This window comes from Cyrtonyx montezumae, unplaced genomic scaffold (genome assembly GCF_038088225.1).
Source record: "Cyrtonyx montezumae isolate F1298 unplaced genomic scaffold, pur_monq_1.0 scaffold_16, whole genome shotgun sequence".
NCBI lineage: Eukaryota > Metazoa > Chordata > Aves > Galliformes > Odontophoridae > Cyrtonyx > Cyrtonyx montezumae.
This window is the reverse complement of record NW_027071892.1, coordinates 950,326-973,442: the sequence shown is the minus strand read 5'-3', so window position 1 is coordinate 973,442 and position 23,117 is coordinate 950,326. Positions and strand designations below refer to the sequence as shown.

General features: G+C 40.7%; 2 protein-coding genes across 7 annotated transcripts in view; one reads left to right on the top strand and one right to left on the bottom strand.

Annotated features, from left to right (window-relative positions):
* IQCK (IQ motif containing K) overlaps nucleotides 1–15,195 on the top strand; it is a 50,708-nt gene extending 35,513 nt beyond the window's left edge. For 2 of the 3 annotated variants that reach the window (XM_065732295.1, XM_065732297.1), the window contains one exon: nucleotides 5,802–6,198. In XM_065732295.1, coding sequence (XP_065588367.1) covers nucleotides 5,802–5,881 — 80 coding nt within the window. In that variant the 3' untranslated portion in view covers nucleotides 5,882–6,198. Of the gene's footprint in view, nucleotides 1–5,801; nucleotides 6,199–15,113 lie in introns of those variants that run through there. The other variant, XM_065732296.1, reaches the window with a different exon arrangement.
* Nucleotides 3,245–22,747, bottom strand: GPRC5B (G protein-coupled receptor class C group 5 member B). 4 transcript variants are annotated; one of them, XR_010621960.1, is made up of 4 exons: nucleotides 16,247–17,685; nucleotides 11,632–11,744; nucleotides 10,016–10,286; nucleotides 3,245–3,372 (listed from the first exon to the last, which is right to left on the bottom strand). XR_010621960.1 is itself a non-coding variant. In XM_065732288.1 (4 exons), the coding sequence occupies exons 2-4, from the start codon at nucleotides 17,250–17,252 to the stop codon at nucleotides 10,242–10,244; spliced, it is 1,164 nt and encodes a 387-aa protein (XP_065588360.1). In that variant the 5' UTR covers nucleotides 17,253–17,260; nucleotides 22,632–22,747; the 3' UTR covers nucleotides 7,351–10,241. The 4 variants fall into 4 exon arrangements, 3 of the variants coding, with proteins under 3 accessions (XP_065588360.1, XP_065588359.1, XP_065588361.1); XM_065732288.1 differs by lacking the exon at nucleotides 3,245–3,372 and adding an exon at nucleotides 22,632–22,747 and having other exon boundaries at nucleotides 7,351–10,286; nucleotides 16,247–17,260; XM_065732287.1 differs by lacking the exon at nucleotides 3,245–3,372 and having other exon boundaries at nucleotides 7,351–10,286.
* Nucleotides 22,748–23,117: the final 370 nt, after the last annotated feature.

The following is a 23,117-nucleotide window of genomic DNA, read 5'->3' as shown; positions in this document are numbered from 1 at the left end:
TCATCTCATTATGAATTTCCGGTAAGAGGAGGCTTCCCCATATTCCATGGTTCTTTTAAGACATATGAAAATATGTTAATATCAGACGTTCTTCTGATGATTTTGGTTCCAAATGTGATGTAAAAATTGAAAGGCTTCTTGCTGTCACTGTGCAATTACAACGATTTTACTCTTAAAAAACATCACTGTATTTACTGGCATTCTATTGTTTCTTTCCCAAACAAAAGTGCTATATTCCAAATGATTTTTAATGGAACCAGGTACTTAGTTGCTTTCAGTTTAAAAATAGACGTATAAGATATCAATGGTGCAAAAGACACTGAAATTTCTTTTTAAAAAAGTGGAAGGAGATCCAAGAACAAAGCAGTGCCTGTAGCTGAGTACGTGGTGTTTTTCACCAAGTCTAATTTGAGATGCTTGAGATGTTTCTGAAACTTTAATCTTGGCACTAACAGCTGAGAATGTAGTGATAAAAAGTCATAAGGCTCATGATGTAGATTCTACTTTATTGGTCCACACCCTGGACACAGATGTCTTTGAAAAGTTATAAAGATGACAGTCACTTTAATTTCTAAAACTACATTGGGAATTTCTGAGGGAAAAAAAAATAAAAAGGATGGCAATTTAGATAAGCTACATAATTTGTGATCTTCTGAACTGTGCTTACGCAGGCACAGCAGTTATCAGCCAGCACAAGGCCAAACAAATCTTTCAATACCAAAGTTGTACTTTTACTCATCACTGTGCTATTTTTAATAATGATTGATAGTGGAAAAGAAAGCGATTACTATTTGCTGTTCGTTCTGTGATTTTAGAAATACCTTTTGTTTGGTTTTCTGTTTTAAAGGAGGGGAGAAGTACTTCATGGGCTTTGCAGTATTTCTTCTATTAACCTTAATAATAATAATAGTGAAAAAATGAGACCATTTGTATTGAAAATTCTGTTGTCTTTTTAATTGAGGTATACAAAACCAAATTTTTATCTCTGTGCTAACTATGAGATATGTTAAAATGCTGATGAAAAGGCTGTTATCAGTTAAGAAGTAAAACCTTTAAATTTTCCTGCAGCAAAACTAGACTTCAGTCTAATTTGATTGAGAAGAATAAAACAGAGAGGCAGGGAAAGAAAGACCGTGAGCCATTAGTGCATTCTTAAAATAGGAATTACAGATTAGTGAAGGACAAACTGCAGAACATACAAGTTACTTGCCTCTACTTAGGTATTGGACATCTTTGTCAACGTAACTGTCTCTTTGTACCTTGTAATTTCTTCTAGTTTATGTTCGAGTTTACATTTGATGGTTCTATAGAACTTACCTGTTTTCCAAGCACATTTTCCACGTGTCAGAAATAAGAGTGGCAATCGATGTCAGTGCAGTGCTGATGAAGCTGCCATCACATCTATCAATCCAGCTTTCTGCCCAAGGTGCCTTCCGCCTGTATTTCCCGGCATGCTTTCTAAGGGGCCTTGCTTCCAGCCAACTTCTGGCTGTTTTCACCTGTCCTTTTCCATTTCAGCTACTTACCCGGAGGCGCTGTAGCAATCAGCTCCTGCTGAAGATGTGCTGGTTGCCTTTATTCTGAACTTTTCTCTCATTCCAATATCTTCCCTCTTGCCTGGGTGCGTTTCTGTGGCTGCCTCTCCCTGGTTGATGTGCAGGATGGCTGGGCATGCATAGGCATTGCAGTCCCCATCACAGGAATTCTGCACTCTTTTCACTCTCCCAGTCTTGGGTGTTCATCCCACCTGTTCATACAGTTTAATGGATGGTCAGTGCTTTTTACTTTGTACACCTTGAGTTGTAAAAATGCCATCCAGATATTTTGAAATGAATGCTTAAACTTTCAGTCAGAATACTAGGAAGTGTGGTGCACTACATAAACAAATACTGCTAGAGATCTTCCACTCCTTTTTCTCATCTCCATTGCTGCTTGTTGCTAGCTGGAGGCCTCATGCTTCCCCAGTATGAACCTAAGTGTATAAACAAATTCCCTTAAGTAGTTTTGTTCTCTAGGCATTGAATGCAGCCAGCATGGCAGTGTGTGCCTGGCACTTCAGAGAGGCCCTGGGCCAAAATCAAGTCCTGTCCTGGAGCTGGAGCTGGAGCTGCTCAGGCACCACTTGCCCTCTGCTGCGATCCTTGATGTCTGCAATGCATGGAGCTACAGTAAATGTCCTTGCAGCAAGAGTAGGTGATTCACAGCCTCTGCGGGTGCTTCAGAGAATTAGTTTGTCCTGTCTCTGTTCTATGACCTTTCTACAAAAGCACTGTTACGTGATTGATCTGGCAGTAGTTGTATTTCAGATTCATGAGAAGCAGGCATGTCTATGGGTACAATGTTCCAGTTTTGTTTTGCTTCTTCTTTTTTTTTAATATATCTTTTTTTCACTTCCCTATTAGAAGTGAATGAAAATTTCCTGAAGTGATTTTGCCTGCATGTTGACTTCCAATACTAAGAGGCTAAAATAATACACATTTTTCATAAAGAGATGTCTCTTTGAAAGTCAGGTCTTATTTCAGAAAGATTGCTGGCAACTCCAGTTTCATGTTCAGGCTTCTTTGGCATTTCACTGGGAGGCGAGGGTGAAACTGCTTTCTATATATATATGTATATATATATATATCTTTTTTTTTTTACTCTAACCCCTTGCTAATAAGTTATTCCAATGTATTTTCTTCAGTGGATTTTCATCTTCTTCTTGTTTGAGTCTTTTTTCATTACTGTTTTCAACTGTTTAAATTACTAAATAAACACTAAATATAATTCTCATTGTTCTTATGATTTAAAACAAAGAGTGTGGGTGTATAAACCTTTCATAAGCTTCTGTCACAAACTAGTTGTATTATACAGTAGTGTGTGCATAAAATAGATCTCAGGTTGTTTGCTGTTAGGTTGAAACAAACAAATTGTACAGAATTTGGGTTTATTTGTGCATCAAGATGAGGGAAAATTGCCTGTTATCTAAAATAGATGGTAAGAATGTTTATACTTAATCTATATGTGAAAAGGACAAAGTCCTAGGCAGGCAATCCTTAGATGTCTAGTTGGAGTTCTGCAGATTACTGAATACTCCACTCTAGGAGTTGGCTGAAATTGTAAATCTGAGTGCTTCAAACTCTGTGCTTCTTTTAGCCATCATCTGTGCCTTCAATGTTGCAACATATATACCATCATCTATGTAGAACAAGCTTCATTTCCAAGGAATTTGGCAGACAAACAAATTATTCTGGTGGGAGCTGCAAGTTAAAAATATGGCAGAGTTAACAGCTCTGCTCAGAAACACTCACCTCACTTGCAAGGAAATTATGTGCAGTCTCTGCTGGTGTTGATTATTGTAGCATCCTGTGATTTAGGACATGCTTGTGGCTGCTGTTTAAAATAAGGATTATTAAAATAAATAATGAGAGTGCATTAATAATAACAACCTTATCTACTCTGACAGTAGAAAACATATGACCTCTATAGATAGAAACCATATACTGGAAATAGGTGAGATTCCCTACGCTATTTGTCAGTGTTAAATAACGAGTGTTATCAATAAATCTTAAAGAAATTATGAGACTGATCTACATACCACTAGAAGATGTGGGGGAGATTATTTGTGTTACATATTGGACATTTGGACTGTTCATTTCACATCATGAAAAGTGATTGCAATAAGGCACCTGGAAAGTTCTTTCCTTTTCCTTGTTTGGGCTTTTGTTTTTTATAAACTTACACTGCCATAATACCTTGGGTCTCAGTTGCTCTGGGCCATTGGTCTTGAAGCAGGAGCTGATGTTTTGGAACAAAATCCTGTGATAATGCCTTATAGTTTACTTCTTTTTATATCTCACATTACACCTCCTATGAATACATAGTTTGTGATTAGGCATTCACTGTAGAGTTTTTTCACGCATTCTATTACATCAACAACTTGGAAGTTAAGGGGTTTGTTCTTTTTCTGGGAGCTGAGTCTAACCTCCGTCAAAATGGTTCTCTTGGAACTGCCCAGACTGGCAGCAATGTGTGGTCACAATTGCTCCTGCCTACCTGGCATCCTCAGGCAGCTCATTATGCCCAGTAATATCCATACACCTTACCCCAACATATAAGAAATCTGTCTAAGGAAAAAAAGACAGCCTCTGCTGCAGCTGAATCACATTTGTGCAACACTATTAATCTGCTAGTGTAAGTAGGGAGCAGGATAAAATGGGAATGATGCTGTTCAGCTTTAGTGTTTTTAAGGCAATTGAAAATGGAAATGGGTCTTTCTCTTGCTCCTGTTGAAAGAATAGCAGGACTCACAAGACTTAAGTGGTTAAAATTCAGCTTATAAGTAGCAATGTTGGTAAGCTAGTTCTTATCTGAATTTACACCATTCATTGCTTTTAGAGAGGTGCTGCCTGAAAAAATTGTGTTGGATTATCAGCTCACGTAAATTGTTCTAATCTTTATTGGAGCTATGCTAACCTACCAACAAACCATCTTTCTTAAGCCTTTAAAAATACTAAAGCAAGTTTTTCAGTTTGAGGTGTCACAGCCTGAAGAATGTTTCCAATGAATATTTCTAGTGAAAAGACTTTGTCAGGCAGACTTTGTTCCCCATCTTTCCAGCCTATCTGAATCCTGTGGACATCTTACTTTTCTGTCAGCATAGGAAGCAAGTATATGTCAAAAGCTATTTAAATAATGATCTGAAATCCAGATTCGTGGTGACAACCCGTGCTTCCTGTTTAGTGTGATGTGATTCAAAATTGTTATGCTAAAGTAACACAGGTTATGGATAAGACATGGAAGCTCCTAACTAAAACCTAAAAGTTATCTAAAACACCAGCTTGTCCTAATGTTGGACAGCGTGTGTCAGCCCTGGGATTTTGGAACTCGTTGCATTTTTTATGAGATATTTACAAAGGTGAGCCTTGTTCCAGCAAGGAATATCAAATAATCAGATATCTGGCCACCATGGTCATATTTGAGTTTCATAGGCATTGTCTGTGCTTCTTCATCATCATATATCACTTTTCCATAGTGTTTTTAACTAGCAGAGATCTTCAAGGTTGGCAGAACTTTGAGGATGTTAAATTAGCCCACTGGAGTGCTGCAGCCTAATATTCTGGGTATGTTGTAATAGGGCTTTTGTTGCTGGTTTACAGCTGCATACCTCGGAAAGGTAACTAAGCTCTCCTGAAACTGTACGTGAAAGTCGGGATTTGTTTAACTTGCATTCCCTTCTCTGTCTTCAATATCACTATTTATGAATCTTCCCAACACATTCACTTGATGTGAAAAGTTTAGAATGTAGATGATCCATCCTTGTGAATAGATTTTTATATTTGTAATTTAAAATATTTCTAAAATATTAAAATCCTACTAATAAAATAGGACAGCTGGAATCATAGTATAATGAGGAACCAAACTCTTTTATCAAGGGAAGGAAAACATTATGTTAATCTGTATTGCAGCACTCTGAAAGAATACAGTTTTGTAAATGGCTTTCACTAGGGGTTGGTACATTTTACTTTTATGTAGCGCTTTTGTTCATTTAGAATTGTTTACTCCAGCAAGTGACCCTGTGCTCTTTGTTTGACTCATTTTTTCCCATTTGGCAGACCCTTTGCAATCACATGGATAACATTCTTCTTTCCACTGAGAGATAGAAAAACTATTCATTGCTGACCTTGCTTGTTGTTCTTAATGACAACAATATATTTATGCATTAGGTGAATTGTATGACTCATCACTGACTTTTAACTGAAAATTCTTCAAAACAAGAAACTCAAAGAGCTGCTTTTCTTTTTTTTTTTTTAACAACACAGTGACTTCTTACTGGGACTCTCTACCCTCAGCTACACATGTCCAACTCCCACAGAGCACACTGAGAACTGTGTGCAAGTAGAGTGCTGAAGCTGTGTTAAAACAAAAAATGCCATACACAGAAAAAAATACACCTTTTTGGCTGGATGGGGGATTTTTTTCTTGTGTTGAGCAGAAGAGTATCTGCTGCAGAAGTGTGGAAGTCTACATTTTCATTTCTGTGGATATTTTGGAAAGCTGAGTATTTCATTTTTAATTAAGGTGGGAAGCAAATGGGAAGCTTCAGAACATATACAAAGCTATAAAGCATTTCAATTATGATTTTCTCGCCAAGATCACAAAACATGGAGCTCATGAACTAACTTGTGTAGTACTGATATAGAAATGTTAGCATGACAGTTTTACTTTGACATGTGAGGTGTTATAAATCAAAGGGAAGTTACATCAGGATGAAATTCTGTCCCAATGAACAAAATCAGATAGGATTTGCAAATTTAGCTAAAACATTTGTGTCCACATTTGTGTTCCTGAATGGTCACAGTAAAAAGCTCTTCTGATTGTCTTGGATGCTCTGTTAACATAAACTAATAATTGGAGTACACTGTGTGCAAATTCAAGGCTCTGTTCATAATGGGCTCATTTTCAGAAATACCGTGAAGGCAAGGAAAACTAGTATTGCTCTGCATTTCTGCAGGAGAAGAGGTCAAAGGACCTTTTGTTATCACTTAGCACATGTGCTAAGGAAGTGTAAAATTCAGTGAAATGTGAAGTGTAAAATTCACAGTGACAGCATTTTCAGTGATCTCACGTATATGTATTTACAAAATGGGGAAGCAGAATAAAAATTGGCTCCCTTGTGAATAACCCCTCAGTCTCTTAAATTCAGCTTGGACAAGCATAGCCCCACTTAGGCCTTTGTAATTTCACAGTTAAAGATATTTGTGGTTCTACTACTTTTTCCCATGCAAGTCCAACAACGGTCTAGTTGACTGGAGGGTAATCATGATAAAATGTGGATACCACCTATCTCTGTTTTGATCCCATGGATTTCTTCCATGACTTCCACAGGCTTTGTCTTCACTGTGTTATACCAGTACCCACCCCTTGTTTATTTATTTTCTTTTGGATGCTGATGCTTTTCACCAGATCAGGAAAACCAATCAAGCTTTTTTTTTTTTTTTTCGAAAGAAAAACTGCTAAGACATCAGCTGTGTGGTCCTGTCCCCTCCTTTTCACAGGCATTAGCAACTGAGTCAGCTCAGGAAATTACTGAGCCAACTGGAAGAATAAAGATCAGCAGTAGTGTTAAGAGTTTGTCTACACAGCTCCTTGACTGGCTTGCAGAGAGTTTAGTTTGGTAGGTGCCAGTGCCAGGGGGCAAGCGTAAGAATGTGACCAAAGACAGAGGAGCATCTTCCTTCAGTTCAGCTTAGCTCATATTGCAGAATCACACCCACAGTGTCACTGCAGGATAAAGCTGCCTGTAGCACCAGAAGTTTGCTTCAGCAGAAAAATTTTTAGATAGATTTTAACACTGAGTTAACACAAACATTGTAAGTAAATAGTAAAGCCTTTATTCTCATTAAGAACAGCATTTTGAAAATAAAACATTTGCCCATGCTTTACAACCTCTGTAGTTTTGTATATTTATGTACAGACATCATGGTACACATTGATTGTCTTGAAAATCCTTTAAAGATGTACTTAATAAGATACCAGTGTATGCAGCAATCAGCGGGGAAAAAAGGTATGTTATAAAACACACATTAATACATTTAGTAAATATATATTATTGATAAAAAATGAGCTTTAGCTCTCATCAATTAATAAAAAGCACCTACTTTGTAATCCTGTAAGTCAGTGAAGTAGTCCAATTGTTTTAGTATAAAAGCTACAATGCTCCCTTTTGCATTGCCTTTGGTGAGACCCAAGGCATCAAGTTTCAAAGTCAACCAAGATGCCTGTGTTTACACTAAAAACAGATACAGCTAGTTCTATTAAGATTTCATGTACCTTGTTCGTAGAAACAAGTGTATGTATTGAGAGTTATTCTGAAGATGCTACATATTTTCTGGCCAGTGTCAGACACCCTCAGCTCCTCTGAAAGCAAGACAGGACCTGTTAAAAGCATGGCTCTTTTCCTGGCCACTGCGGAAGCCACTTAATACAAATCTTGTTCTGGTAACAATTTTTTCAGATGTTTTACAGTTTCACTTTTCTGTATGGAAACACCTTGATTACATAGCCATCAAGGGACAACATAGTAGCTTTTATAGGATAAAAGCTAATACTAATTAACTGAACTGCAAAAGGCTTGTGCTTACACTTACTTACTATGTTGTTCACAGATGCTTTACATTCTAGGTAACTCACAAAAAGGCAAAAGTAAACAAACTGCTTACAATAACAGAAGCATAAGCTAACATAAAGGTGCCTTTCTATGATCACATTTTTATTTGGGGCATCACAGACTAGTGACTTACAAAAAATGTTGCTTATTACTAATTATACAAAATTGGAAAATAAGATCTCCCTAATCTATTGCCACACCCTCACCACCAAAAATTAAGATCAGTCTTGCCACTCTAATTCTGTGAATGGCCAAGGTGACTGACCAGTAGTCACGCCATCGCATTCTGTAGAACCTGGCTCTACCCTTACATAAGGCCTTAAATTCTAATCAGCTTCATTAGGAACAGGATTGAGAAGTCTATTTATCAATTCAGTCACATCTAGAAGAAGCAAAAAACATTTCTTAACTACATGTTTTACAGTTTTGTCCAAGGCCTGTAACAGTTGTATTATAATTCCCAAATCTCAGTTGTAGCATTCTTTTAAGAAAGCTGTCCTACAATTTATTGCAGTAGACAGCAGGTAACTTCTTTATGTAAAGCTACTAAGCTATTCAGTTATTTGTGCACTATATATTTTTAGTTTGAAAATAGTTTATTATAGCATATGCAAAATTTATTTGTTAAATGTTTCCTGTGCCCTCAAGTAAAAACAGATTGCTTTTAGAATCAAGGAAAGCTAAGATAAACATTGGCCAAACAATGAGGATACAGTGATGTTTTCAGTGTCCAATATGCATTAAATGTCAAATAAAGGAATGATTGGTTAAACATAATGAAAACCATGGCACAAACAATGGGCAATGAGAACCTTTTAAATAACTCAGAGAACACAAAGATAAAAAGCTTTGAGAAATTCTGCCATATTTTAACTTGAAAAAGTGGAGGCAGAGGGAAGGACTAGGGAAGAAACCACCTTAAACAAAAAACAAACACAAAAACAACAACAAACCACCTCCAGAACAGAGATTCTACCAGCTAGGCTCTAAAATGCACAACCGCATTGAAATGCACAACCTCAGTCAATGAGACTACCCACACAAACAGGGATTAGAAGCAGCAGCCTCAGCCCTACACATGCTGTGTTCTTCCTGACAGGCGGTCGGTGCTCTGCAGCTGTCACTGACCTCCTGGACTCCAGCCTCAGCCCACCTACACAGGCAGACCCTGGCCCACCAGTATGGGCAGACCTTGGCCTACCAGCACAGGTGGACATCACCCTTCATGCACTTTCACAAAGCACTCATGGCAAACATGAGTCACATTCTCTCACCAGCTATGTCTTTGCAGAGTATATCCCTCCACAGATTCCTTTAATGACTTCTTCTGTAGGAGATGTGAGAAGACAACTCTGCTCACACCCCACCCAGGTTGAGGAGCAGGAGGGAATCCAACTGCAGGCTTCTGTAGAGCTGCCTATGCTGGACCTGCACTCCTCTGCCTCAAGAAGCCCCAGTGCTCACGTGAAGCATGCACAGACCTTTTGTCTCTTCAGAACTGCTTCTCATACATGAGCTTTTTAAAAAGAAAAGTGTGCACCTACAGCATAATGGTAACTGAGCTGCCACAGAGTAGGTGATGCCATGTGATGTTATAGTACAGCAATACTGAAGCAAACAATACATTTTTCATGACATTTGAAATGAATGGAAAAAGAGCAAGATGGGAAGAAATCCTGCATGTCTTCACACTGTAGTGGCAATCTCTTGTGGCAAGTTTAGGTGAGAGGAGGGAAGTTTGTTGGATGCCAGCTGCTTGCAAAAAGAATCAGGCTTGCCTTGCACACTAGTTAGTGGTTACAGACAAGGGAATATCTTACATTTCAGAATACAAAATGGAAGAAGGGGATACTGAAGTGTGCCTACCTCTATTTTAATTCATATTTAGGTTCAGACTTATAATTTTCTTTTTTGCAGTTAGGTTATCCATTCCGTGGTGTTCACATTTACACAAAATCCTCTGTGGGATTTCGCAAGCTCCTGGATGTTCTGTTGCTTTGTTCTGGTACTGGTATCAATTCCTCCCTCAAAGACACACTGCCAGGGAACAATTCTGCAACAAGGATTCTTATTCTCTACAGCCTACAGCCTTTCACCAGAGGTGTCGTCCAGTGTAACTTGGCGGAGCTGTTGGTATCTGCAAATAAGGATAATAAACCCATAACTGAGAAGCCTGGTCTATTCAACAATCAGTGTTACCATGCTACGTGTACAGTATTTCCAGAGCAAAATGCCACAGTGAAAATCATGTTCAACCCACATGGCTTGTTTATCTCTCTGTAAAAACCATGGCTGTATACAAACATTTCTCTCTCATTTTACTATCTAATGCCCTCCAGTTAGTTTTGTATCCACCTCAAAACAAGACAACACAAATTCTCTAGTTACTCATCATCCTTAAACTGTTTTTCCCTGAGCTGCATATTCTGGCATCAGAAAATACAGGCATTGATGAAACCAAGCATCAAAAGGACACTATTCATGACTGACAGCAAAGCACAAGCCTCTTTTTATTCAAGTTAATGTGCTTCCACCATATCACTCACACGACAGAATCTTTATATCTAGTCTGCCTTGTTCACTAAATCCAAACAAAACGGTATTAACAAACAAACCAACCAACCAGCATTCAGATTGCATTATTTGGCTTTAAATGTAGAAGCTGAGTTATGGAATCAGCTCATGATTCAAAATTAAAAAAAAAACAAAAAAAAACCAACTCGTGTAACAAGTGCTCATGGATAGATTTTTACAAGCACATAGATATACATGAAAAAATATGGGGATGAATTTTTTTTTTCAACATTATGTCCACTGTCTGTTTGGCATCAGCTTGCTAAGCTTTTCTTACAGCTACCATGCTGCAAAAGATAGGTCCTATGGAACAATGGCATACCAAACTATTGCCTAAGAGAGAAAGGTCAATGTTCTTATCATTAAAACATTCTACATTCCTCTTTTATTTCCCAGAGATCTATATGTCTATACGTATCTTACAAAGAATTATGTACGTTTATTAGAAAATGGAAACTAGATGACAGACTATCACTACCTGCTACAATGATTCTTATTTGAAGCAAAGTACTGCTTTGCAAACATCTGCGTAATTCACAGTGTCTTGAAAAAAGATCAGGTTAGAAATTGCGTCGCTTAATAGTTAACCTTGACACAAATGTAATTCAGAGGGGTTACTGAATGTGTAGAATCACCAAAGAACTTGGATCTCTCAAGCTACACTGCAAAATATGAATGGACAATTAACAAAATGCAAAATACTTTCAAAAATGCAAATACTTTCAAGGAGGGCAGGGAAGCATTACATGCACACTTGCTGCCTGAATTTTAATTTATAGCTTTCCCCCTGCTCTGAACAAGCTAAATGCAGAAGGCTTTTCAATTAGTAGCAATAGCATAAATCAATAGCAAAGATTTAGATTTAGTCATAGCAAAGATTTCTTAAACCATTACATTTTGATACTTACAGTCCCACCATTTAGCACAACTGCCATCTCAGTTGGCTGATAAACATTGCTTCCAAAAGGAGCACTAGGTCGGCTTCCTGAACTGCCATTTCGAAATCCTGCTGTCCTTAGTGCTGCGTTTAAAAAGAGAGATCATTTTTAGGAACGTAAGTAATGCTGCACATCTCCTTTGAAGTCATAAAATACTGTGCTTCCCATGTAGTTACTGGGAACTGTGCCACTGGTTTTAACTTTTATACTGCCATACCAGTTTCCACATTGTTTTTGAACAGCAGTTTTTCTTATGGAGATGGATTAAAAAAAAAAGTTTTACACAAAAGTAACTGCTTGTTGTGGAATGGGGAAAAAAATCTTGAAGTTTGCTTAGTTTTCTTTCACCAGGAGTTAAATATCCTCAGTCAGTGCACCTGTGATGCATCTTGCACAATATTTTTTGTGAAGTGCTCACTGTATCAGTCTGGACACAGTGGGGTTAAGTGAAATGCTGTTACACTTTGCTTTCTATCAAAAAGCTGGGAGGACAGAGATCCAAAGCACTGCTTGAGCCAGCAAGCACGCTCACAGTCCCCCTCAGCACTACTTCAGCAGCACTACTTCAGCATAACTAGCATGTAAGGACTTTCCAGATGTTTCAGATTATATTTACCCTGAGAAATGAGAAATATAAAGCTATTCAAAAACAGTATTTACTTCAGTGTGGCCATTAGCTGAAGCAAAATAGAAGGCACTAACCGACCTTCCGAATGCTTACAGCAGAACTACTTCTCCATTACTTTTAGCATAAGTTTGGATTCAAGATGTATATTCTGAAAGATGCAGAGTTCAGAATGTAATTCTTTCTTGCTAAACCAGGCTGGTGATTGGCACACACATAATCTCTTTTTACTTCAGGGGTAAATAATGACTTTTCTGAATTCAGATGTGGCCAGGGAACAGAGCTCGTTTATATGCATTGCTTGAGCGGTTCCAGCATGCAGTGCACATCTGTCAGCTGGTAAATAGGTGCCTGGATCAGACACCTGGGGCAAGAATTCCACTTAGATTTAGTTCTAAATACAATTCAGTGCTCTCCAGCTGAAAACACAGATGAACTAAAGTTTAGAAGAATTTCAGCATAAACCTTAATGAAGTCAGGATTTAATATCTTTGCACTGCATCCATCAAGATTTAAATGGAGCCTACTGCTATGCACAATCCTCTATTCACTGCTCTCTTCTCTCTGGGAGTAGTGCACAGAGATGATGAACAGTACTGACTTTGCACAGGTATTTGAAAATCCAGCCCTGCAAGTGCTTTGCTGTTGACTTTACATATAGAGCAAGTAAGGATCCGTATATACTTAAAATTCATATATATAGAAACAATTACAGTTATCTTTTTTTTTCCCCTAGAACACTAGAATAGAGGCTTTCATCTGTTGTTCTCCCACAGTTCTGTATCTTTATTTTATATTTAACCACCTCAGGGGCAGTAGTACTCCTTTGCAGTTTGGATTCTTACTGTGTGTAAGACATAACTGACTGCACTAGTATTTAGTATTACACAAAGATAAAAGATCTTATAAATACATGCAATCAATAAAATGGTTACACATTCTAGTAAAAAATTTGCACGGTAATTTCATCATTAACCTGAGACAGTACCTTCAAAGACAGATGGCTGAATTTTTGTTCCTTATTATTGCTGAAAGTCTAAAATTCTGCCAATGTAAGAATCAAAGTTTTTGGACAAAATACTCATTTGGGGATTTTTTTTCCTAGCTTTTCTTGTATTTTTCCTGTTATTAAATACATCTAGTCATGTAGAGGATTGATAGGTAAACAAAAAATTGCCAAGGAGGCTTAAACAAACATCAGGTCATGATCTCCTATATGTTTTTAATTGTTAGCTTTGTTTTTAGGTGGCTCAGAGGATGACTTTTAGTACTAACAGTTAAATGAAATTTGGCAAGCAGCAGAGCTTCTTAGGCTTGGGTTTCTTGACAGCTGCAGAACTCTACATTTCATGTCCGGGTTTTCCATGCAGAAGGCAAATTGTATTTGCTTTGGTGAAGCTACCCTATTGCTACTGTTCACTGCACTTCCAGTTCTCTGAGAGCTCACACAAGTTGCCCTTTTCCAGGGATTCTAAATATTTTACTAACATTTTGCAAGACACAGGAATTAAAGTAAGTCTTCTAAGTACTTCAACGTCTGTTATATGAATGTTAACATTAGTACGTTGTTTAAATTATGGTTAAGTAACTGAATGTTTTTGCCTCATTAATACTTAATGGTATTCCTGGAACAGAACAGATCTTGTTGTTAAGTATAACTTGGGGCCACATGTCAGTGAGGAAAAACTGTGAGAATACATGCTTATTTGAACCTATAATTTAAAGGTTATTCTGATTCTGAAAAAGAAGAAGAAAAAAAGAATAGAAGAAATTCGCTTCATACAGTGTGAATTAATGGAAAATACAAGCATGTTTTCTCAATAAAGCTAACTATTTTTTTAAACAAAGTCAGGGAACTAAGAGGTGTTTTATGGTTACAGAGCCCTAGAATGATCTAGGTCAGAAAAGACCTAGTCCAACCTTAAATCACATCTTTCAAAATTTTACAGCTAGTAAATCTTATGCTCTGAAACACTGTTATTATGTATAATTGAAGAAAGTACTCTTCCCTTAATTTCTTAATTTCCCTTAATTTCTTCTTAATTAACTATTACACATTCTTGAGTTTAATTAAATGAATAACAGAAGAGAATTTTCTCTACATACCTGCAGAAAGCCAGTTGCTAATGGGTCACAGATGCTTAACTGACAGCCATCAGTGATCTGACTTAAATTAACACTTCCAACAGCCATAATATGTGACAAGTATTTTTACTTCTATCTAATGCTCTACTGTAAGTCATGTCTCCAAACTTTGTTCTCATAGTTTTGTACATAATGTAGAGAAGTACTCCAAAGGAATAATGAATCTGTTTTATTAAAATCCAATCTTTCCTCCACATGGCATGAGGATAGGAGTGACATTCATTTATTACAATAAATACTAACAAGGGAATCAGATAAAAAAATTATTTTATATTCAGATTAAAACAGAACATCGTAAGTTGCTCTGTAATAGATGCTATAATGATTTTATAACTGTCAGATGTCTATCCCTGTCACTAAAAAAACCCATATTTTTAGGTATAAATGGAGCTTCCAGTTCTTTTTTAAAGTGTAAGCGTGAGTGAAAAATGGAGGGTGAAAGATCCAATTTTTTTTTCTTAGATCTGCCTTAGTCAGAAACAACTCCATGGTTACTGCACTTAACTTACTATGACATTAATTTAATGGAGGTTGGAGAACAGTAAAATAAAAGTGCATTTACAGTGTACAGTGAAGCTCCTTTGGAACACTGTTAATGAACAACTATTCTTTTATCCATCTGTATTTTGTTTTACTGCCCTTGTTATGTCCTCACAAGACCTTAACTCTTTTTTGTTCAAAGCTTCCATACAAAATGGAGACCTCTGAAGTCGCTGCTAAAACACGCGGAGGGAAAATACCTTCCTGACCCAACACTGTCACACTTCATGCATGGTCTACATTCAGAGGAAACATCAAGACCCAAGGAAAACAAATACATGTGAAGACAAATAAAGAGGTGAAATGTTCAGACAATATAACCAAAGCCTTCTTTTGGGACTGCCATAGCAGCATGGCAACCATTGGCCAGGATACTGAAGCAGTCTGAGTAGTATCCAAATCCCTTCTCCAGCCATGAGACAGCAGAATACAGCCAACCGTATTCAACACCATCAGGTGATTTCCATCACCACTCACATAAGCATCTCTGTATATTGTTTTATATATTTTTTAGTGTTTAACTTTCAGCAATGCTTTGGATCTCTTAAACAACCAGTTTGCTGGCCCTTTTCAGTAATTGCTCCAACGTTTTCACTGGCAGTTTTCATTATGTGTCATCACACGTTGTTCTGTCACCCAACAGCTGTGACAAGGAAAGCAACCATTACTGTGAAACGTCTCCATATAGTTTGCAAGTTAAAGTCTTCAGAACAGACTGTCTTTGAACTTGACTATATGCCACATTGCATCTTTTTTTCCAGTGTCACAATAGGGCACTGAGTGCCCTATTTTTTAGTGGTAGTATGATTAATGATAATTATTCTGTTGCTGAAGAGACTGAGCCTTTGTAGCATGGAGAACTCTATTTCTTCTTGGTTTTTATTTAGGGATATATTTCATATATGATGTTATCAACTGAAAAGGACAAAAAATGTTGTACCGTTTTAAAATAATAGTTATTTTTCCCACTGTTTTTCTGCTCCTTTTGGTGTTGTCTTTTTTCCATTTGAAATTGCTCCTTGTGTCAAAGAAAAGAACAAAATGCAAACAAACAAAATATCCCAACATTTTAACCAAACATCTATTTTCTATTGCATTTTTTCATGTTTCAAGTCTCTAAGGTGACTTACTAATTAAAACATTAAAAACAAGCTATACATAAGGTGTAAAATATGGCCTCTGTATTAAGCCTTGTTTTCAACACCTGAAAAATGTCTCACACAGATAATTTTCTTTGCTACTACAGAAATAAAGTTCTCAACAGTAAATTCTTACCTGCTTTACGTTCATCTATAGAAAAGGCTTCATTTTCCATGTAGCTCAGAGGAAGCTGTATATCTTCCTCAAAAGTAGTTTCACGCATCCTTGGCTGTGAAGTGTCAAAATAATTGGGAGTGTTTTCCTGCTGCGATGGAAGGATGGCACAATGAACCTCTGGGATAGCGTGAAAAATAACAAACACCCAACCACTGGACACCAGTGCAATAGCAAGAGTGGGATCACTCCATTTGTCTCTTCTCTTTAGTTCAGCATTACCAAAGAGGTACATAGTCATCCAGGCTACCCAAATCAGAATGGAAAAAAAAAGCGTTATAATTAGGCATACTCCATTTTTCTTCCATTTCTTAAACTTTCCACAGAGAGTGAAAAGAGAAAGCCCCATGGTAAATACCATCAGGAACATAACATAAATCAAAGCCATAGCAAAATCCATTGGTTCATAGCTGCAAGCCATCTTGTTATCTCTGACAACTGTCAGTATTAACCACTCAGTTGCAATGATAACCTGAACAAGCATCAGGCAGATCACCACACCAGCTAGATGCCAGCCAGATGGACTCTTCCCATGCCGAACTAGTCTGCGAAGTCTCCAAGCTTGAGCTAGCAAGCACGAGAAGCACAAAGCAAAGATAACTCCCCACAGAAATCTTCGGGTAGAGCACACCATTTCATCTTCCTGAATGATGAAAGCAAACGTCAGTCCAAACAGTCCAAGTGTCCCAAGAAGAAAGAGGAAGTGCATTCCCAGGGGGCTCTTCTTCTCTTTTTCCTTGATGAAGGGCAGCCTCACCAGCAAAATCAGCATCAGCAGTAATGTTGTCAGCACACCTGCTCCTGCAACTGCCTCTACAACTATTCCCCAGATGGCATCCAGGTCACAGAGGTACACGTACTGTGGGAGGAGGTCCAGTCCGCACCCTCTCGGAGTGCTGGAGTTTTCAGAAGAGCCATAGCTGATGACGAAGAGGATGAAGAAGCCAATGGCTGGATAGTTTTTCATTTTTCTGTCTGAGACAATAAACATTTGGGTGTTTAGCCACAGGTCACTTTGAAGGACTTGACAGCAATTGAAAGCACAGCCTGTTTCAATAGCTCATATTTACTTTTTTTTCTGTGTGGGATTTTCAGCTGGTTTAGCATTCCCCTGTGCCCCTTTGCTGCCCTCTCAGAAAGAAACTTTTGCCTGCTGAACAGAATGCAAGCTGATTCATTTCTGTGTTTGCACTGATTGAAAGCATTTCCAAGCACCACCCCAGCAAATATCCTAAAACACAGCCAGAAGAAATTATTTATCATTTTGTGAAACAGTATATTATCTACAGTATTTTTTTGTTCAGATTCAGGTTCTTAAAGAATGTGTGAATTGCAGTGGACCTAACACAAGGGCAAGTTGTACCAGAATTAGATCATTTCACAAGATTGCTCCTTTTTCTTGGTATGTGGACAGAGCAAAAACTTTTAAAGAAAAATTTTCTTCTCAGTCAACAGGCAGTTATAGTATTCATTCCTTTCATCTTCTTCCAAAGCCCAGGTATTGGGTTGCGATTGCAAATGGGAATGGTAGGCTAGAAAAACCCCCACATTCTGCAACAGTGGCACACGCATGCAGTGTCATCAATCAGCTAATCAAAAATGAATGACTCTTTGTGCTTCTTAGCAAATCTAAAGCCATTCAAATGAAACAAACAACAAAATACAGCATTGCTCTCCCTGGGCTACAGAGTGAACAAACTATAAGCACTCCAGGACCACAGCACATCACACTTGCCACTGGGACCAAAAGGCTGGACAAATTCCAACAATTAAGGACAATTTCTTAGTTTCAGGAAGAATATGGACTAGGTGGTTTTAAAAGATGTACATATGATAGCATTTGCTTTTACCAAGCAAAGCAGGGCATTGTTAAAATGTACCCTTTAAACAAACAATCTGCCCCACAGACAGTAAAGACAACACATACCAGATAGGAAACCTCTTTCTGTTAACCTTCGCTTGCATATTGCTGCAGGTTTCACGTGGGTTATGCTCAGCGATGTGAGCTGTGTGCCTAGCTTAACACACTCACAATAAGGCCTCTGTCTGTGGGAGAAAAGCACTGTTGAAGCAGGCACTAATGTTACTCACACAGCTTACACAGCAGCTTTACAACATAGAGCAAGAAGTAGGGAATCTATCAGTAGCAAATTACACAAAGTCCTAAGACTGTCCATTTAATGACTTCTTATAAATCAGAAATGCATCTAAGGCAAACATAAGAAAGTTTACTTTAAATGATTTTCTACTCTCATTAATGGTGCAGTGATGTTATATTGGACATGATCAGTCCTAACTGATGCAAAAACCATTCACATACACTGTACAGAGACTATTACAGATGAGGACTGCATGTTCCAGTCCTTGAATGACTGAAGTTTAATCCCGAGGATCTCAACCTTCAAACACGTTCATTCATTCCCCTTTCACTGAGTTATGAACGATGCCCGTTACAGGTCTGTGCCTTGAGACAGATGATGGAGATTATTCTGTTTCCTATCAGAGGCATCAGGACAACAAACAGGCTAACATAAATGCTTCATGCTCTTCATTCACACAACAGACAAAAAAGCTTACCACAAAACTTCATCTCTGCAGTGGGAGCTACGACACATAACACGATCTGGGCTACACACATGAGAAGAATGAAGGAGCTGTGCCTGCCCACAGAAGCTACAGAAGCACTGCTGGAAGGGTTAACATGTTCTACTGATGGAATGACAAGCAGCTGGTGAACACTGATTTTTTTTCCTACCTAACTGTAGTTTTCTTTATGGTGAATTGGTAGAAAATTTACTTCTTTGTATTTGATTTGTTTCCCAATGACTGTCACAACACGTTACAAAACACTAACTTAACAAAGAGAAAATTGTCAGTGACATATATTCATTTTTCAATCAAAAAATTGTTACGCTCAATGAATCTCGTGGCCCTTCGAGTTCATAATTAACTAGAAGGAAACATTCCAAAGGAAATTTCACAATCCCTTCTATACAAAGGTGGTTTTTTCTCCAACTATTGCATTTACTTGCTAGAACATCCAATATCTCGTCAGAAGTGCGGAACAGTCAGTACCTGCTCCTGCACAGAACAAATCCACTAAGATTCACTGCTGAAAACCACTGATACCAATTTCAAGAAGCAGGAGGTGACATGGAAAATTACTCAAAACTCCTTCTAAGATAATGTATCCCAAACTGGAAGCAACAAACAGTCCTTTACACAAGGACCATGTTTGTTTTCCACTAATTTAATGATGGGATGACATCACTTACATGTAATGATATACATGCACTACATTGATTTTAATACTAGCTTTGTTTATTAACTGCTCTCCAAAGTCCTGGGGGGTAATGAATTACAAGCAAGAATCACCAGTTCTAAGATATTTTCCAGTTTTTTGGTTTTTATTCATGTCATGTAACCCTCATGTGATGGAGCTATTCTAGGACAGTCTGTTTCCATGGTGATGGTGCTGCATGGGTAAGCAGTCATACTGTCAGCCCATCACTTCTTTCCTCTTCCTATGTGGAAGTGTTTGGGTAGGGAGGGTTAATGATGTTAAGTATTCCACCCCACGAAGGAATATTTTCCTCTGGAAAAAGGGAATTAATCTATGTCAAAATATATTCAGAACTCAGACAAAATATATCCTCAGAAAGGCAGAGATGTTCAACTCAATAGAACTTTTCCTAAGTTACTTTGATTTGTGAAATTACTTCCAGAAGACCTGATGGAAATGAGCAGTAGTTCTCTTAGAAGGCACCAACAGAGCTGCAGTATCAAGAGCTTGCTGGGACTGCTGACAGCATTCCTGGTGTGGAATCACATTCCCGTCACATGTCAGCAACTGCTGACCAGCAGTGCCTTTCTGCACCAAAGCTTGCAAACAGAGCTCCACATGAGGGACTTCTCCCCACCTACCATTGACACAGCCATGCTCATAGCAGTCTGCTGCGAACTGACTGGGTCAGAACCAGCACTGTCAGCAGCCAAGCCCCACAGGGTTGCCAGCCAGAATCCTTCCAGCACTGATACTGGCAGCAGACCCACAGCACTGCAAGGGAAAAGAACAGTGCAGCACAACATACAAGTTTGGCACAGACGTACCACAGCTTCAGCTGAAGCCACAGATGGAGTACATGAGAGGGAAGACCAGAGAATGTTTTTGCCAGAAAAGTTGTTTTGAAAAAGCAAAGAATATCAGTGTGGGTTTGTTGTTAAAACAGTGGCTTCCTCCAGACTGTGCTGTGGGCAGTGAGTCTGTGTGCCTCAAGGCTCCATAGTAAAACCAGCTCCTCATCTCAGCAGCTGCAGAAGTGCTTCTTCCTCTTTACGTCCAGATCAGCTCTCAGCACAGCTGAACAGCCCAGCAGCATGGTAGCACACCGGCACATCGCTCTGTCACCACCAGAGCTGCAGCAAGACCAGAGCACAACAGGCAGAGACACTGCAGCACAGTGCCCAGCAGCATGGCATTCCTTTCAGCATGGGGTGGAACTACTGAGGAATCAACTTGAGTCTTTTTTTTTTTTTTTGGCCCCAGATTCCTCTCCAAAATCGTATTTCATTGCAACCAGCTAAGCCAACATACCTGAGTCCAAGGGCAATCACACATAACCTGAATCAAGACGCTTCTGACATTTCAGACACAAGCAGCAAACAAACTGCAGGACAGCTGCACAGCCAGGCCACAGCTAGCAGTCCTGAACCCGCTCCCAGCACAACGGGGACTGCACCTTGCAGCCAACACAGTCCCTCTGCTGCGACATAGAGGCAGCGCACAAGCCACGACAGAAATGACACACGTGGGGCCCCATGCACGGTGCAAAGCATGGCTGCAGACACCTCAGTGAGAAAAGAAAGCATCACTGCTTTCCTCCCAAGGTTATCACAGTTAAAAATCAATGAGGCTTTCCATTGCTAACACCTTCTGGACAAAGACTGCAAACATCTCCCACCTAGTCAAAACTATACTGTACGCTGCTAGAGAAAATGTATGTATAAAGAATAATGCTACAACCATGCAAAGATGTAAGGTGATGGTATTTACGGTTTGCTAAGTTACCTGACCCTCTTTTTTACAATCCTAACATTAACAACGTTATGCAAGAGGATGCATCCAACCACAGAGGAGAAAATCCATCTGTAACCGAATGCAGGAGCAGCCCACAGCTCCCTTCATCCCCCCGGCCCCCACCGATCGCAGCGTGGACTCTTATGCCAGCACCTTCTGCTTGGGTGAGGAGCGGGCTTGGAGGCCGACAGTGGAGCAGCAGCAGCCCAGCCAGGATGGGACTGGCGGGAGATGCATTTCTGGAATAATTAACACTGCCATTGCGCCGTGGATGCAAAAGTACAACACTACTGAGACGTGCCCCGTGTCAGAGTAACGCACGCACCGCTCTCAGCTGCGCAGAGCACGGCCCCGCTCCAAAGCGCGGTGAACGAGGCTCCGCCACGCGCAGCGATCCGTCAGGCAGCGCCGCGCCCCTCAGTCGGAATCCAATGCCCGCGGTGCCTGCACTGCCCGCGGCCGTGAGCCCCGACGCGCTGCGCAGCTGGGCGCCATCGATGGCGAACAGTCAGTGCTTCTCTTTGTTCTGCTCCGTTCTCAGACTGTTTTTCTTCACGCCACAGCCTCACACGGATGCGTTTCCTCAGGATAAGAACACCTCAGCACCTCCGCACTGCGCTCCGCGGCTGCGAGCGGCGCTGAGAAGCGCTCAGAGCTCCGCTGGTAACCAACCCCGGCGCGCAGTTCCGGTGGAGGAAATCCCGTTACCTCGGGATAACCATTAGCTCGGGCGTAAACAAAGGGTTCACATAAGTACTAAATCCTATCGCTGCTCGGCTGCGGGAGGGCTCTGCATTGAGACACAGCCGCCGTGCACCGCTCCGTTCACCCCCTCCCCGCGCCTAAGGACCCGACCGAGGCAGCGGGGTCAGCGCGAGGGTCCCCGCCGCTTCTTCTCACGGGGGCAGCCCTGCAGCTCTACCCCGCGGCACCTCCTCCCTCCGTCCTGTACTGCCCGCTCCGGCCCCGCTCTTTTGTCCCTTCGCTCATTTCTCTCTCCGAATCCTCTCTGCCTCTTCTCCTCCTCCAGTTCCCCAACTCTTCTTCCCCCCCGTTCCCGAACTCCCATCCTCGCCAGTCCTTCCCAGACCCCTCCTCCACTCCCTCGCCCTATATCCCCTCTAATCCCTTTCCTTCACTGCCGGCCCCAGCCGCTATCTGCTCCCGTTACGCGGGCACAGTGCGGAGCTGAACCGCAGCTGCCTGCCTCCCATAGCCCTCGCACCTGCCCGGGGCCGGGGCAGCCGTCCCGCTCGCTCTCCCACTCACCGCCGATGCCGCAGCCGAGGGCGGCGGGGCAGCCGTGTCCCAACCACCGCCACTCACATCCCGGCGCGGCGGTCAGCGCAGCCCATATAGCAGTGCTGTGAGCGGGCTGCGCTGCACCGCCCGTCCCGCCGCGCTCCGGCCGCCCCCTCCCATCGCCCCGCCCCGGGGCGGCCGCAGTGCCCGGGGGTGTCCCGGCTGCGCTGCGTCGAGGGGCGGGTGTGCGCGTACGCGCGTTCGCACGGACAGCCGCGCGCTGAGCTCGCTGTGCAGCACGCTGCGAATACAGCTCCACGGGCACGGCTCGCACGATAGTACACGCCGTAGCGCGGCCGCGGTTCTGTGCCCTGCGATGACGTGAGCGCGGGGTGCGGGCCCGCGTGCTCCGAGCGGTGCGGGCGGAACACCTCCGGCGGCCGACGGGCGATGAGCCGGGGACGTTCCCCGCGTCCGCCTTGAACGCCCGTGCCCGGCCCTGGGACGGAGCTC